The sequence below is a fragment of the Narcine bancroftii genome, chromosome 5 (genome assembly GCF_036971445.1).
Source record: "Narcine bancroftii isolate sNarBan1 chromosome 5, sNarBan1.hap1, whole genome shotgun sequence".
Lineage (NCBI taxonomy): Eukaryota > Metazoa > Chordata > Chondrichthyes > Torpediniformes > Narcinidae > Narcine > Narcine bancroftii.
Window position 1 is genome coordinate 141,965,555 of NC_091473.1, and position 15,062 is coordinate 141,980,616.

General features: G+C 44.6%; 1 protein-coding gene across 7 annotated transcripts in view; it reads right to left on the reverse strand.

The window, feature by feature from the left end:
* The window catches only part of bcar3 (BCAR3 adaptor protein, NSP family member), a 191,784-nt gene that overhangs the window by 57,600 nt on the left and 119,122 nt on the right, over positions 1 to 15,062 (reverse strand). For all 7 annotated transcript variants that reach the window (XM_069939283.1, XM_069939280.1, XM_069939279.1 and 4 more), the window contains one exon: positions 14,116 to 14,155. In XM_069939283.1, coding sequence (XP_069795384.1) covers positions 14,116 to 14,155 — 40 coding nt within the window. The remainder of the gene's footprint in view (positions 1 to 14,115; positions 14,156 to 15,062) is intronic.

A 15,062-nucleotide genomic window follows, 5' to 3' on the forward strand; every position in this document is an offset into this window, starting at 1 on the left:
CCTGTTCCTAAACAAGTTGCAATCACCATCTTTATTAGCATCTCAAAGAGGATCCAAGTTTAGAAACGCCTGCACTCAAGATAATGACAGCCCTCATTCTGTGCCTCCCTATGAATGGCATAACATAAACTGTGATAAGTAATTAGGAAGGGGGACGCACCCAGATCATGCATAGCTGGTGCAGCAGGAAGTTTTACATCCCACCCCTGCAATCTGCTCCTCAGCTGATACTCACAATCCCCAATTGCCTCATTCCTGCAAGACACAGGATTCCATTCTCATTCAGGAAACCAAATTTACTGAGTAAAGCATCCGGTAAAATAACCACTCATCATTATTTAAGTGTAACTGGGAGCAGAGCTTTTAAAAAAAGTTAATACATTGGTGAGCCGTCAAAGAGCAGCAGGTGGACCAATGACAATAAAGATTTTGTTTCCTGAACACCTTTGGGTGTATTTTATGGATTTTGGGCTGATCACGAAAATCTTCCTATCGTGTACTGATTTTTTAAAGGTAGAACCTATTTGTGCGATTTCCTGTCACATTTTAAGTCTACTGCCCACAAAACAAGCTGAAATACATCCCTACTGATCCGGGTGATGAACATGGTGAAAGATTTCACCAGACATTGCAAACGTGAAAAAGGCAACTGGAATCCATCAGAACACCGACACGAGAAGCACCAACCAGAACATTTTTAGGTCAACTGAACTAACATAACGTGTCAGCGTCATTATGTAATTAAACAGGTTAAATTCAGTAGAAGTTAATTTAATGTTTCTCCAACTTCCTACATGATACAGAAAATCTGAAACTATCTGTGTGTTCATCTTGAAGTTGTCTATTATAATCCCCAATTCTCTTACAAGAAGCAAACCTCTGGGGGAGAAAAAATTGCTGTCCAGAGGTATCAATAGTAACTGGGGGCATGGCACAGAGGGAGAGAAGTAACACATTTCAGTACATGTTTGAAGTGTGGAGCTTTTATAAGAGTTTGTGTACAAGCGTTAATTTCCATTAAACAGGCCATCAGATGTGACCTTTGGACCAGAGCAGGGAAATTACATTTCAATGTGAAATGGCAGCTGGCTTGTATGAAATACTAACACACTGGTGTGCCCAATCATTCAAGGTGCTCATTAGTGGTAAGTGTGTCTTTGGGACGGGTGGGGGAATACAATGTCTCAATTTAATTCACTTAAAGTACTAACTGCTTCTCCTGCAGGGAGGATTCCTCTGGGATTTAAAGTGTCATTAATCCTACCCACACTCCTGTTCATGGGTCCTTTACCGGCATCACCTACGGCTCCTAGAACGCTTCCACCAGCGTTGTCTCCGTTCCATCCTCAACATTCATTGGAGCGACTTCATCTCCAACATCGAAGTACTCGAGATGGCAGAGGCCGACAGCATCGAATCCACGCTGCTGAAGATCAAACTGCACTGGGTAGGTCACGTCTCCAGAATGGAGGACCATCGCCTTCCCAAGATTGTGTTATCTGGCGAGCTCTCCACTGGCCACCGAGACAGAGGTGCACCAAAGAAGAGGTACAAGGACTGCCTAAAGAAATCTCTTGGTGCCTGCCACATTGACCACCGCCAGTGGGCTGATACCGCCTCAAACCGTGCATCTTGGCGCCTCACAGTTCGGCGGGCAGCAACCTCCTTTGAAGAAGACCGCAGAGCCCACCTCACTGACAAAAGACAAAGGAGGAAAAACCCAACACCCAACCCCAACCCACCAATTTTCCCCTGCAACCGCTGCAACCGTGTCTGCCTGTCCCGCATCGGACTTGTCAGCCACAAACGAGCCTGCAGCTGACGTGGACATTACCCCTCCATAAATCTTCATCCGCGAACCCAAGCCAAAGATAAGATAATCCTACCCTTGCATACCATCACCAGATCAGACCCTGGAACGCAAGGATTTACCTGCAATTCAAGCAGGCAAGAGCAAGCCTCTATCTCCTGGAATTCTTAAAATGTGCAATCGATCATCTACACATGTGCTCCCTGAACTTCACAGAAGAGGCTGACTGCACTGGTAACAAAGGAATCAATAATGAAGAGGGCAGCCTTTTGGTTCATTGGCCATTGTTTGGAGATATGGGTTAGACCCTATTCTGCCTTTGTGTTTGATGAGGTTGACAAGTTCTCATCCTCCAGTTGCCTGGACTTCCCTGCTGCTCTTACACCAGGAGCAATAGGGGCCCAAAATGCTCATAAAAACATCATCACACACAAGTTGAGATAATAGGCTTGTGGAAAATACTAAAGGTGTACAAATTGCAAAAGCAATTTATATTTAGTATTTAAATATTTAGTATTTAAATATCATGTGTTAACTCTACAGAGAAGAGTTGGAAAACTTGTGAAATGGTGCGAGAATAACAATTCTGTAGTGGAGAGAGTGGAGAGCACCAAGTTCACTTAATTAGTGACCTTTCATGGATACTCAACATCTCTCTACTTGTCAGGAAGATGCAACATCAACTTTACTTCCTGAGACTGAGGCGGGAAAGGCTGCCAGCCGCCATTATGTCAACCTTCTATAGGAGCTCCTTCAAGTGTCCTGGCCAGCTGCATCACAGTGTGGTATGGTTGTGGCAGAGAAATGGATTGAAGGTCAATCCACAGGACCATAAGGGTGGCAGAGAGGATCAGTGGAGTCTCCCCCCCCCCCACCCCCCATTGACGTGATCTACTGGGATCGTTGTTTGAAGAGGGCGTGCAAAATCATTGAAGATCCCTACCACCCTGCACACAGCATCTTTCAGCTGCTCCCATCAGGCTGAGGTCACAGTTTCTTCCCACGGGCAGTGAGAATGCTGAATAACCAAAGATACTGCTCACACTAACCACCAAGACTCTTGTATTCATGAAACAATATTTATTTATCTATTTGTATAGATGAATACTTGTCTTGCAAGTATATTGTTTGTCTATGTGTTATGTCTGGTTGTATGCCTGCATGTTTTGCATAGAGGACCAGAGAACGATGTCTTGTTGGGTTGTACTTATGCAAACAGATGACAATAAACTTGACTTAATGTGTGTTCTCCTGCAGAATAACCTTCATGATGCCTCTTAAGTTCTCAGGTTTTAGAACTATCCAGCCAGGCAAAGCATCCTTTAACTCCAACTTCCAGGAGCATGTGGCCAATGTCTGCATCACTCCATACCTCAGCTCATGGGAACAGCCCTCTGGGAAATCAAGAAAAAATCTCTGATCCAGCGTCAACATGGCTCCAGAACAGAGAAAGTTGTCTGACTGGGATGGGAGGTGGGTGGGGGCAAGCAAGGTTAAATAATTTCAGGGAGTTTCGTGCTAGGAAGCAATTCACCCAGTAATAGAGGAAAATGAGAACAGTTCTGGTTGAAGGAAAATTTCTGATTTAATTAACGTTGCAGGAATGTTATTTGTGTCTCGGGGCAATGGCAAGTTGCCAAAAGCTTTCCACTTCAGTGCGATACTGCAAACATTCTATATAGAGTAGGGAAAGTTCAAATGAACAGGATGGCATCTTCATAACCTACTAACACAGGTCATGGCCAGTTCGGAAATGCTTCAGAATGCAGTCAATGCAATATCCCACTTCAAAATTGGTGGCGATCCCGATTGTGGATATAGGTGTGAGCACACTCTATTCCCTATAATGCTGATGCAGTTCAAAAAGTCCTTCACTGATCAAAAAGGCTTCCATCAGGACAGACTCTGGTCGTGTCTGAAGCAATGCCCTTACACCTCACCAGCAGCAATTGAGATACATAAACAGATTAACAATAATAGAATTTCCTCAATAAACTTAACCCCCGAACATAAGCCTTTATGGCAACTCTACATTAACAAGATGTATGTGGGGAAAAAATCCCAGACCGTTACAGTCCAAGCTCAAAATGCCCCCAAAGAAAACTCCCAAAATAAAAACCTCAAGTCAGTCATGTCAAGTCCGTCAGTCAAAAAGGAGCAGCTCACAGAGTCTGGTCTCCTGGCTTAGGATTCTTAGTTTGGTTGCATGCTGGACTTCTAGTTGGACGTGGAGACTGATGGCCGTGATCACTGTAGACTTACGACTTTCCTGAGTTCTAAATGTGGCATGACCGCCTTTGATGTTTTCACATGGAAATTTTCACCCAGTGACCTTCCTAGTCACTACTCGAGGTTCACGCCTCCGAAGCTGACTCTAGGGTTAATGTGACCTTGTGTCACACAAGTTTTCCCATGTCTTGGATCATCAAGCGACTCCTGTCACACAAAGTCCTCCTCTTGGAAGGTGACTGGGGAAGCCCAGGTTAGACAACCACACACACACACTCTGGGTATCAGAGTGGAGCAAACTGCTGTCAGGACAACAGCGCTGGCACCCGCAGACAGAGTAGCTCAGTTTCCTTTTTCCCACTGGAACTACTACGTGAGCACACTGACAGACAGTTACGGACGGCAGTGCAAACACCCATGAACGAAGCAGCTCAGCCTCTTGTTTGCTGAAGCTGCCGGGTGAGCTCGCACACACAGACCGATCGTCTGACTGCCCTCTGACCAACTAAATCGACCAACCTGTTCAAAACTCAGTGCACTGGGCTCTTCGACCGTCCCAGCATGTGCCTTAAGCTCTCCCGATTGGTGGAAAGAGGTTATCTACAGTGGGCGTGCTCTCTTCGAGCCCGCCAGCTTCCAGTCCATGGCTCTTGCGCCTCTGACAGCTGTCGGTTTCCCAGCGCTGTTTCAGCGCTTCCCACGCGGCTGTCAGTTTTCCCAGCGCTTCACAGTAGCACACGATTCTCTCGCTCTCCCAAGGTAGGTTCAGTCTGGTCCATAAAATTGTCCAGGGTCCCATAACAGCACGTCTTTCCTGATTTCAAGTGGGACTGAAATGGCTGGCAGTGTGCCAACTAACTGGGCAAAACAAGTTAATAAAATAATTTGTGCTGGAGAAAACTATAACAATAAAGAACATTGCTCTCAAACAATGGACCCCAACAGAATATTTCAAATAAATTTTCAATTACAGTCATGAGTTCAAGTCCAAACAGAGACTCTAGTTATCAATAACCATCTACAAAATCAACTAAAGATCCAATCTATAATAGTATTATCACTCATTCTGATGGTTCATAGCAAGTTGCTGGATAAAAAGTTGATTAAGGTAGAGTGCCTTTCAAGAACATAGAAAAAAAGTGTCAGAGAAACTGAGTATTCCCCTCCTGATGCAAGGGCATTGCTTCAGACATGGCCATAAAGTCACCTCTTCACAAAACACCTGCCTAGGCAATTGTGTCCCCACTGCCCTGGACACTGCTCCCTTCGGCCAGGAGTACAGAAGCCTGAAGATCACCGCCTCTTGGCTCAAGAACTGTTTATTTTCTACAAGTATCAGGCCTCAGCAACAACAAGTCGCATCTCAGAGAAGAGGTGGAAAATCTTGAGATATGATTCGAGAATAACCACCCAAGTTTCAAGGTGGACAAGAAAAAGAAAGGATTATGGTCTTCAGGAATACCATCCACCCTCCATTACACATTAATAGCTCAGTAGGAGAGAGAGTTCCTTGGAGTCCACTTCAGAAGTGACCTAGCGTGGGCACACAACACCTCCTCACTTGTCAGGAAGGGGCAACAGTGACTGCACTTCCTGCGAAGGTGGAGGTGGGCCACCATACTGTCAACTTTCTACAGGAGCTCTATCGAGAGCCGGCTGCCTCACTGTGCGGTACAATTACTGAGGAACAGCCTTTCTCGTTTTTGTTCCCCCTCACATAACAAATATTTTACTTTTTTTTATGTCGTCAGTTGGAGAGAAATATGGAAGAAAGCAAAATTTGACTGCTTCACAGGGCAAAGGGCTCATAGTCAAAATACCATCATCCCCTCAGTACTGGTCAGCAAGCTTCAAAACCCGGCCTCTGCACCTCCCCCTGCAACCGGATCCTTGACTTCCTCATCAGGAGACCACAGTGTGGATCAGTAACATTGTCTCCTCCTCACTGACAATCAACACAGGTGCACCTCAGGGAATCGTGCTTAGCCCACTGCTCTACCCTCTCCACGCCCATGACTGTGTGGCGGGGCACAATTTAAGTGCCATCTACAAATTGGGTAATAGAACCATGGTTGTGTGCAGAATCACAGATGGTAGAGGAGGAGGTAGGAGTGAGCTAGATCGGCTTGTTGAAGGGTGTCACAATAACAACCTTGCATTCAATGTTAGCAAAACTAAGGAACTGATTGAGGACGTCAGGGAGGAGAAACGAGTGGAACACAAACCATTCCTCATTGAGGGGTCAGCAGTGGAAAGGGTAAAGAAATTCAAATCCCTAGGTGTCAACATCTCTGAAGATCTATCCTGGGACCTTAATGTCGATGGAATCATGAATGAGGCTCGCCAGCGACTATATATTGTTAGGAGTTTGAGGAGATTTGAAGAGTCACCAAAGACTCTTGCAAACTTCTACAGGTGTACCATGGAGAGCTTTCTGACTGATTGGCACCTCCATACCAGACAGTGATGCAATACCCAGGACAGGAAAAGGCTACAGAGGATTGTACGCTTGGCCAACACCATCATGTCATTTGTCTTCACTCCATTAAGGACATCCACAAGAGATGGTTTCTCAAGAAAGCAGCCTCTATCCTCAAGGACCCTCACCACCCAGCCCCTGCCCTCTTCTCACTGCTATCATCAGGAAGGAGGCACAGGAGCCTGATGCCAAACACCCAACATTGCAAAAACAGTCATTGGATTTCTGAATGGACTATGCATCTCAGACACTACCTCCTATTTTGCACTAATTATTTCTTTTTAAATAGTGTATTTACAGTGCAACAATTGCTATAAATTACATTGCTATAATACACGATATTGCGACCACAAAACAACAAATTTTGTGGGACATGTTCATGACAATCAACCGGATTCGGATTATAAGAATGGTTGTGGTAGAGCACTGGATGGGAGATCAACTCACAGGACCAATAAAAGCAGCTAGGTCTCCCTCCCCCTCCCGTCCTCCAATCGATGTGATTTATTGGGATCACTGTTTAAAGAGGGCTCATAAAATCGTTGAGGACCCGTACACCCTGCACACAGCTACAGCACTTCTTTCAGCTACTCCCGTCAGGACAGGAGCATCAGAATCAGAGTGAGGAACCAGCTTCCTCCCATGGGCAGTGAGAATTCTGAATGTCTGCTGAAACAACTCCACAATTTCTTAATAATATTTAAATGCAGTAAAACCCCCATTATCCAGAATTCAAGCAACTGGCCAAAACAAAAAGGGGAAAATAAACAGGTTAAAAATATGGAAGTTTAAAATTAGCACGCCTTGCCGTTAGTTCACCGATCACGCAATCTCAAGCAACCAGAAAATTCCCTCATCCATCATCTACCAATCCCCATAGATGCTGGATAATAAGAGGATGTTACTGTATATGTATACATGTACTATACTTGTCTTCTGTCTGGGCGTTTGCACTGAGGACCAAAGAACGCTGTTTTGTCAAATTGTACTGGTTCAAATCTGATGATAAATAAACAGGAACTGATATATAACACACACCCCAACCCCCCACCCCACCAATGACTTGTGTTCCCCTTGAACCCAAGGCCTAAGTACAGATGACTAAGCTCCTCAGCTACATTTTAACCATAAAGATAATTCAACCATGCATTCTACTGGCTTGTATTTCACTAACTAACGCAACTGAACCATATAAAGCACCAATGATATACTGTAGAGTTATGTGTTTAGTTCACCTTTTGTCAGCACCCCCCGCTCCTTGCTCCGAGTGCATGACAGAGTCAGTCCACCAGTTATTTAAAGGCTACTAAGTGGAGCACTTCCATCATGTGGAACTTTTGCCACAAGTGGTTTTCTGTCTCCAAGTGACTCAGTCCCTTAAAACTTAGTCAGACAGAATATTTAGCTCCAAATATCCCACATGTAAATAGATTTTTTTTGAAATATTTTGATTATGTAAATAGATTTTCAAGTGACTCATTTATTTGTGCAGAATGGAATAGAACATGAGTGGGGAAGGAGGAGGGTTTAAACAATTACTGCACATTGGTCCAAACTATCAGTGGAAGACTCGGAAGTAAGGCCTTGGACACTGCCCAAATCCCCAGCCTCAATTCCGACCTGCCCCCCATGACCAGGAACCAAGTGCCAGGTCTGACCAAGGGTCTGCTACTAGAAGAGGCCTGGGAGGAAGTAGCCTCGGCTGAAAGTTTCCAGTTATGGAATGGCAGCACACTCGCCAGTTCAGGTCCCACACCAGATGCCCTGAGCTCAAGCGTCCGGCTGACATCCTAACCCATTCCCAAGGTGATGCTGAACCGTCGGATCCCAAGTCGAGCCGCTTGCTCTCTCAGGTGGGTGGAAGTGATTCCCTGGCACCATTTTAAAGAGCAAGGGCTTCAACATCTACTTGAGAGAGCTTCCACAGTGGCTGTCAATCCTTCCCTTGTGGCACCTCAGAACTTTGTCATGAGTGGAAAAATAGCTCGAAACATTTCCAGAACATAAAACGTTTGCTGGAGTACAGCATGGTCAGGGCCATCATCCTTCCCCGTGAAAAAGCATCTACTCCACAGGAAATCATAGTGCCTTCATACACAAAAGAGTCCTCAGAACACAACCCAGGAGCAAGATCATTATCTGCAGTCACAAACGGCCATTACAATGCTGTTACACAATGTCTCAATTGCCCATTAATGAATTTACAGGCACAATCATACATTCCAGCTGGAGGTCCTTCCTGACCCCCCCCTCCTGTCTCTGCTCAGCATGCTGGGTGTGGTCTGCTCATTGGCCAGCCCTTCCCCACAGTGAAGCACCCCTGTCCACGCGACCTCTTCACCCCAGTCTGCACCCCTGAGTGAGAGGTGATGTGAAAGTGTTAGACTGATTCAGGGGAGGGGGAGTGAGAGAAGAGGAAGAGAGAGTAGCAGAGAGGGATAGTCTGTGTACGTCTGCTTTGGAGGTTGGATGCAGACTTCACATTATGTTGACTCACCTGGATGCAAAACAAAGCGTTTCACTGTATCTTGGTCCACATAATGATAAACCATCAATTAAAGGACATCCACCTGCCAGAGGTTGGGTGTGTTCCCCTGGAGGTGGGCGAGAAAGCAGCTCAGCTTTGTGTGTGGGGCACAGGTGTGGACTCCTTGGCGTCCAAATCCACATATTTCTCAAAATTTCTGTTACAAGCCCAGAGGACTCCAAAACCCAGCAGCAATAGACATTCACTAAGACAAATGGTTACTTTAAAAAAAATGCTTTTAATTATTTTTAAACATGAAAATAGAATCAAAATTTAACTCATCACCATTGACTTAACTAGCCTAACTTAACCCCTTTCTAATTCTAAGCGCACGTGTATGTAATGTGTGTGTAAGTTCAGAAAAGTTTTTTGATTCACAGTCCAATCTCACTTCTCATTCCTCCAAGTTCACTGGTTGCAGGCAATTCTTATAAAGTGCACAGAATTTAAAATTTCTGAATTTCGCCAGGCTTTGGTGCTTGTAAGGTAAATGGTTACTGCTCAAGAAGGTCCTTATCAGTTTTCAAAGAGAGATTTGTTGTTCCAGGACATCCACAAATGATTTACTTCCATCAGCCACTTGAGTGTCTTGCCGAAAAAACTTGCCCCCTCAGGGTTCTCCAGGTCACCAGAGTTCCTTCTTGTTTCACTTATTCCAAGTGAAACATTAGACAGCCAGTCCTCTTTTGCATGAATCACAAGGGCTTTGACCAGGCTGAACTAAGCACTCACAACCCATCTTCCAAATGGGGTTTTCCACAAGCTTTCCAGCTTGTCCTGTTCTAGTTCCAGTTTTTGCTGCTGACTGTAAAACTGTAGAATTGATCTCTCTCCCTCTCTCAGAGACAAACCTCTTTGACTCTCTCTGCTTGCAAAATTACAGGACCCTCTTAGAACAGCAAGTTCCCCTCCAGACAGAATGCAGCTCCGGCAAGCTCTTTCATCTCTTGCCTTTTTGTAAACAACAATCCATTAGTGAAGTCTCATGGGCACTCTCCAAGGCTTTTGCAAAGGCTCCGAGGCCCCGACATGTCTAGCATTATTTTAAATAAGATCTGTTTTAAAGTGTTTGCATGTGACCTACACTAACAAACCCTGCCCCAATTTATCTCCCAAAAACATATCTATATTCTGTCACAAGGTTGATAGTTAAGAAAGCCTATGGGATGCTGGGCTTCATTAGTTGGGGATTTAAATTTGAGTCGAGAGATCATGTTGCAACTCTACAAATCTCTGGCAAGACCACACTTAGAGAATTGTTGTTCAGTTCTGGTCACCTCATTACAGGAAGGATGTGGAAGCTATGGAGAGGGTGTAGAGGAGATTCACCAGGATGTTAGCTGGAGTAGAAAATAAACCTTATGAAGCAAGGTGAGCAGAGCTGGGATGTTTCTCCTTGGAGCGATGAAGGATGAGAAGTGTCTTAATAGGGGTCTATAAGATTCTGAGAGGAATAGATAAGGTAGAAGGGCAGCATCTTTTTCCCAGAGCGGGAGTAGCCAACACCAGAGGACTTCTGTACAAAATGAAGGGAGGAAAGTTTAGGGGAGACATCAGGGGGTCACTTTTTAAAAAAATATACAGAGTTGTGGGTGCCTGGAATGTCTTGCCAGGGATGATGGTGGAGGCTGAACCATCAAGGGCATTTAATAGACTCTTAGACAGGCACATGGATGAAAGAAAAATAGAGGGTTACAAGGTAGGGATATAGGTCGGCACAACATCTAGGGCCGAAGGGCCTGTACTGTGCTGTAATGTTACACGTCAATGTCCATAGGACCTGACTGCCTTAAAGTTTTGGATTTTAGATTAAACTTTCTTTGTACTGACAACTGCAAAGAAACTTTGGGAACTTTGATTTTGAAATGGAGAGAGTTGTTGCCTGCACAGACTCCAGACTCTTTCATTCCCTTAAAAGATCTCCACTTTGTTAATCATCTCTTTCTCCTCTCTCCAAATCACACCCCACTTATTCTTGGATTAGTCTAATCTCCAGACAGTAATGAGGAACAGTTAATTTAGAGATGGAAACTACCCGGATTTAACTTTTACAAGTGGAAGAGCTTTTTCCCTCACTGACTGATATTCGAGGACAGCCTGACTGATCTATCCGAAGGTTATGAATGTGACCTTAAACAGGGAGCACAGTGTCTGGTCGCTACCACTAGAGTGCAGCAACTTGCACCATTTCCTCCAATTTAATTTTCTATACAGAATGATCTGTGCACCAACAATCCAAAGGCAGACATTATTTCAATACTCTTGTCAGCTCTCTGATGAGCTGGTGACACCCAAAATTCTTCGAGATTCTCAAAGCATGATCATTAACAATGGCTTATGTTTTTGGAACAAGAGCACAAGGCTGGACACAATAGGTAATATAGATACAACTTGGACTCCAGGGTGAGAGGCGATGGGAAGGTGGAAAACCCTCCCTGTTTGGTGGAAGTGCCCAGCATGGAGGAACACACAAACATTGTACTCTCAAAATTACGCCCTCAGAGGATGACTACAGGCCTGGGTCTCATTCCCTAGAGGAGGGGGTGGGGGAGGGGGAAGTGCCTGGGGTGGCTACCACCCTCAAATAGACATCGGCCCCCAACAGGACAGAACAAACTGTACAGAAACTCATATTAGATCAGGACGTTAGATCAGGGGAAGCGAAGGACTGGCACAGGGCATCATAAAATGGGAAGGCCACTCCCATTTTGAGAAGGAGAAGCAGAGGAGATGACCCACCGGACGACGACTACAGCAGCGGACCAATGAGGGGATTCAGCGGCTGAAGAACACACAGGCAGTGGGCCGTTGGCAACTCAAGATGGAGAACCTGCGCAGGCTGCGAGCTGCTGGCGACTGCGGTCGAGTGATTCGCACCAGGCCGCGGACTTCTGGTGACCAGCTTGAGGGGTACCAGGTATCGGAACGGGGATGCGCAAGGGTGCTGAGGGCCCTGAGGGTTTCCTGACTGCGTTGGAGATTTGGATCTAGAGCTCGGGCTGCTGATGGTTTGGTCTGGACTCCGCATGGCTGTGGCCATGCTAGAGGAGAATCCATGGACACTCGGTGGCTCTAAGGGAACTCCCTTTTGCTTCAGGTAATTTCTGCCGATGGCAAATCTGCCTGCCTTACAGCAGACGAGAGCAAATTCCGTGCAAGAATGCATTATTTTTATTACATGACAATAAAGGAATCTTGAAACTAGGGCCCAGAGGAAACCCACGAGAGGGCACGCAAACCCCATGCAGACATGTTTGGGACTTAGCTCAGTTCCTTTGTGGAGAAATGAGACCCCAATTGCTTCACAGGGCAATGGAGAAGCAATACAGGAGGGAGGGAGACTGGGAGGTTTGAAGGAGAATCTCTAACAAGGAGAGTGGGACTGAAGGGTTTAGGGAAAGAATTCCAGAGTTTAAATGGAAGTAAAACATGAAAATCTGTAGCCACTGTGGTTGAAGTAAAAACACAAAAAGCTGGAGAAACTCAATGGGTCAGCAATCTTTATATAGCAAAGGTAGAATTATGTATTTTTACCTTTGTTATATAGAAGGACACGGTTTCACCGGCATTTTTAAAAAAATCCAGAGTTTAAATCGTGGGCAGACTGATGAAAGCATGGAACAGGGAAGTAATTCACAGTGAGGAATTACTGGACTAAGTTGCTCTAAATCATTATGTTGTTTCTTCCTGTTTCATGTTGCAATCTGCACTAATTGCTCTACCACTTATGTTATTCCACTCTCTGTAATCACCATAAACAAACACTTTGTAGTTCTTGTTGCCTTTTTTCCCTCTTGCTCCTTGCATCAAAGCATAACTGGAGAGAGTTAGGAACGGCAGTGCTGCCAACATTTTTACAGGCCCGTTGGAGCTTGTGGTTCAAAAGGGTCCAGTGTGGCCTGGCCATGAACCAGCAGTCAACTGACACGCCCCCCATCCCCACCCCCCAGCTCACCCACAGTTCCAGCAGGCAGGAGCGCCTCAGTTTCCCCCTCAGATTGAGTGACCAGTCCTGTCTATGATTTAGTCCACGGGGTCTCCCTGAATCCCATGGCCCAACATAAAGCAGCTCCTTGTGCTTGTAATATTCCTGTCTGATTTGTTGACCGTTTGACCTTGCCCAGAGCAACCAAGTCTGCAAATTTCCCCAAAGAAGCCATTCTACAAACACAGCTTTTAAAAAGGTCACAGATCCAGTGTCAGGTGGGAGTCAGCTGGAATGGTTTGGTCTCAGCAAGGGTGCTTGTTAGTTTTCTGTAGCTTAAGCGCCTGACATCTTGAACCTTGATCCAAGGACTCAGTTAATTCCACTTTGCATGGTTTTGGTTTCCCAGATTATTACAGAAAGCTAAACTACCAAGCAGATCAATAATTGATCAAAGTGAAACAAAAAAGTCTGCAGGCACTGTGACTGTGGTAAAAACTCACAGAAATGCTGGAGGAACTCATTCAGTCTGTGTCCTTCTTCCCCTGTCACCTGTCCCCCCAGCTCGGACTCTCTGCCTTTTCCCTGTCTCCTTTGACAGAGCCAAAATCCAGACCTCTCCTCATATCCAATGAACACCTTCTGTTGGTCTGGACCCCTCCCCCAGTCAGTGTTCAGTCTTTATTCTGATGGCTTCCTATTCTTTGCTTCCACCTTCGGTCCAGGCCCGAAACGTCGGGAATATCTCTTACCTCCTACAGACGCTGCGAGACCGGCTGAGTTCTTCCAGCATTTCTGTGTGTTTTTACAATAACTGATCTACTTCAGTGGGATGTTATTTGATCAGCTCCCAACAACTGTAAGGAACAAACGACGTCAGGCCGCACATCCCAAGCGCAGCGTGCATGGATGCATCGGGGGGCTGTTGTCTTTAAGTTGCTTCATGACCAGTTCGTCGCAGCTGCAGAGCCTAACAAACAATTTAGCCATTGTTGGCACTAAAAGCGAACTGAAGTTGCGGAGAGCTGGATAATCTTTAGAGGGTAGAAAAGCAACTCCAGTGCCAAAGCAGAGCAGCCAAGTCAGTCATGCTTATAGTCAATCTATTCAAAGCACCTATGATATTTAGGAAGCATTACACATACCTTGACGTATTCTAGGGTGTAGTCGGTGATGTGCTTTTCCCTGTGGACGAGAGGAAGTGTTTGGTTACCACACTATCAAAATGATAGACAAAATAATCGCTGTTAAAGATTTCATCTCACACACATTGACAAAGTCAGATCTGGCAGCATTTTTAAACAAAATTACAGTATCCTTCCCTTTCATGCATCAATCAGCACTTTGTAATCCAAATATACAATGGCTTCACAGAACATACAATGAATTTAAAATTTTTTATTTTATTTTTCACACTATAAACCATACTGACCAAAATACATACTGACATTTTTCTCTTGAATATATGCAGTGTCATTTTCTCCCTTTTCCCCCCCTCCCTCCCCTCCCTCCTTCCATTTATTCAAAGTTCAATCTATAAGATACATGAAACCCATCAAACAATGTTGTCACTCAATAAAAACAAACAAGAATTTCCACTGAGTCAATTCTTTTCATTCCCTTCTCCTTCTGTCATTTTAGGTGGTGGAAGTCCACGGTAGGATTTCTCTATTGTGTTTCATTTATGGTTCCCATATTTGTTCGAATATTGTGATGTTATTTCTTAAATTATATGTTATTTTTTCTAATGGAATACATTTATTCATTTCTATGTACCATTGTTGTATTCTCAAGTTGTCTTCTAATTTCCAGGTTGACATAATACATTTTTTTTGCTACAGCTAGGACTATCATAACAAATCTTTTTTGTGCTCCATCCAAATCGAGTCCAAATTCTTTATTTGTTATGTTACTTAGGAGGAAGATCTCTGGGTTTTTTGTTTATTGCTTTTTGTGATTTTATTTAATATCTGGTTTAGATCTTCCCAAAATTTTTTCACTTTTTTTTACATACACTTACACTTACAAATCTATCAGACTACAATGGACTGCAAGTTGAGGTAAACACACGTACATAAATGGAAAACTGTCT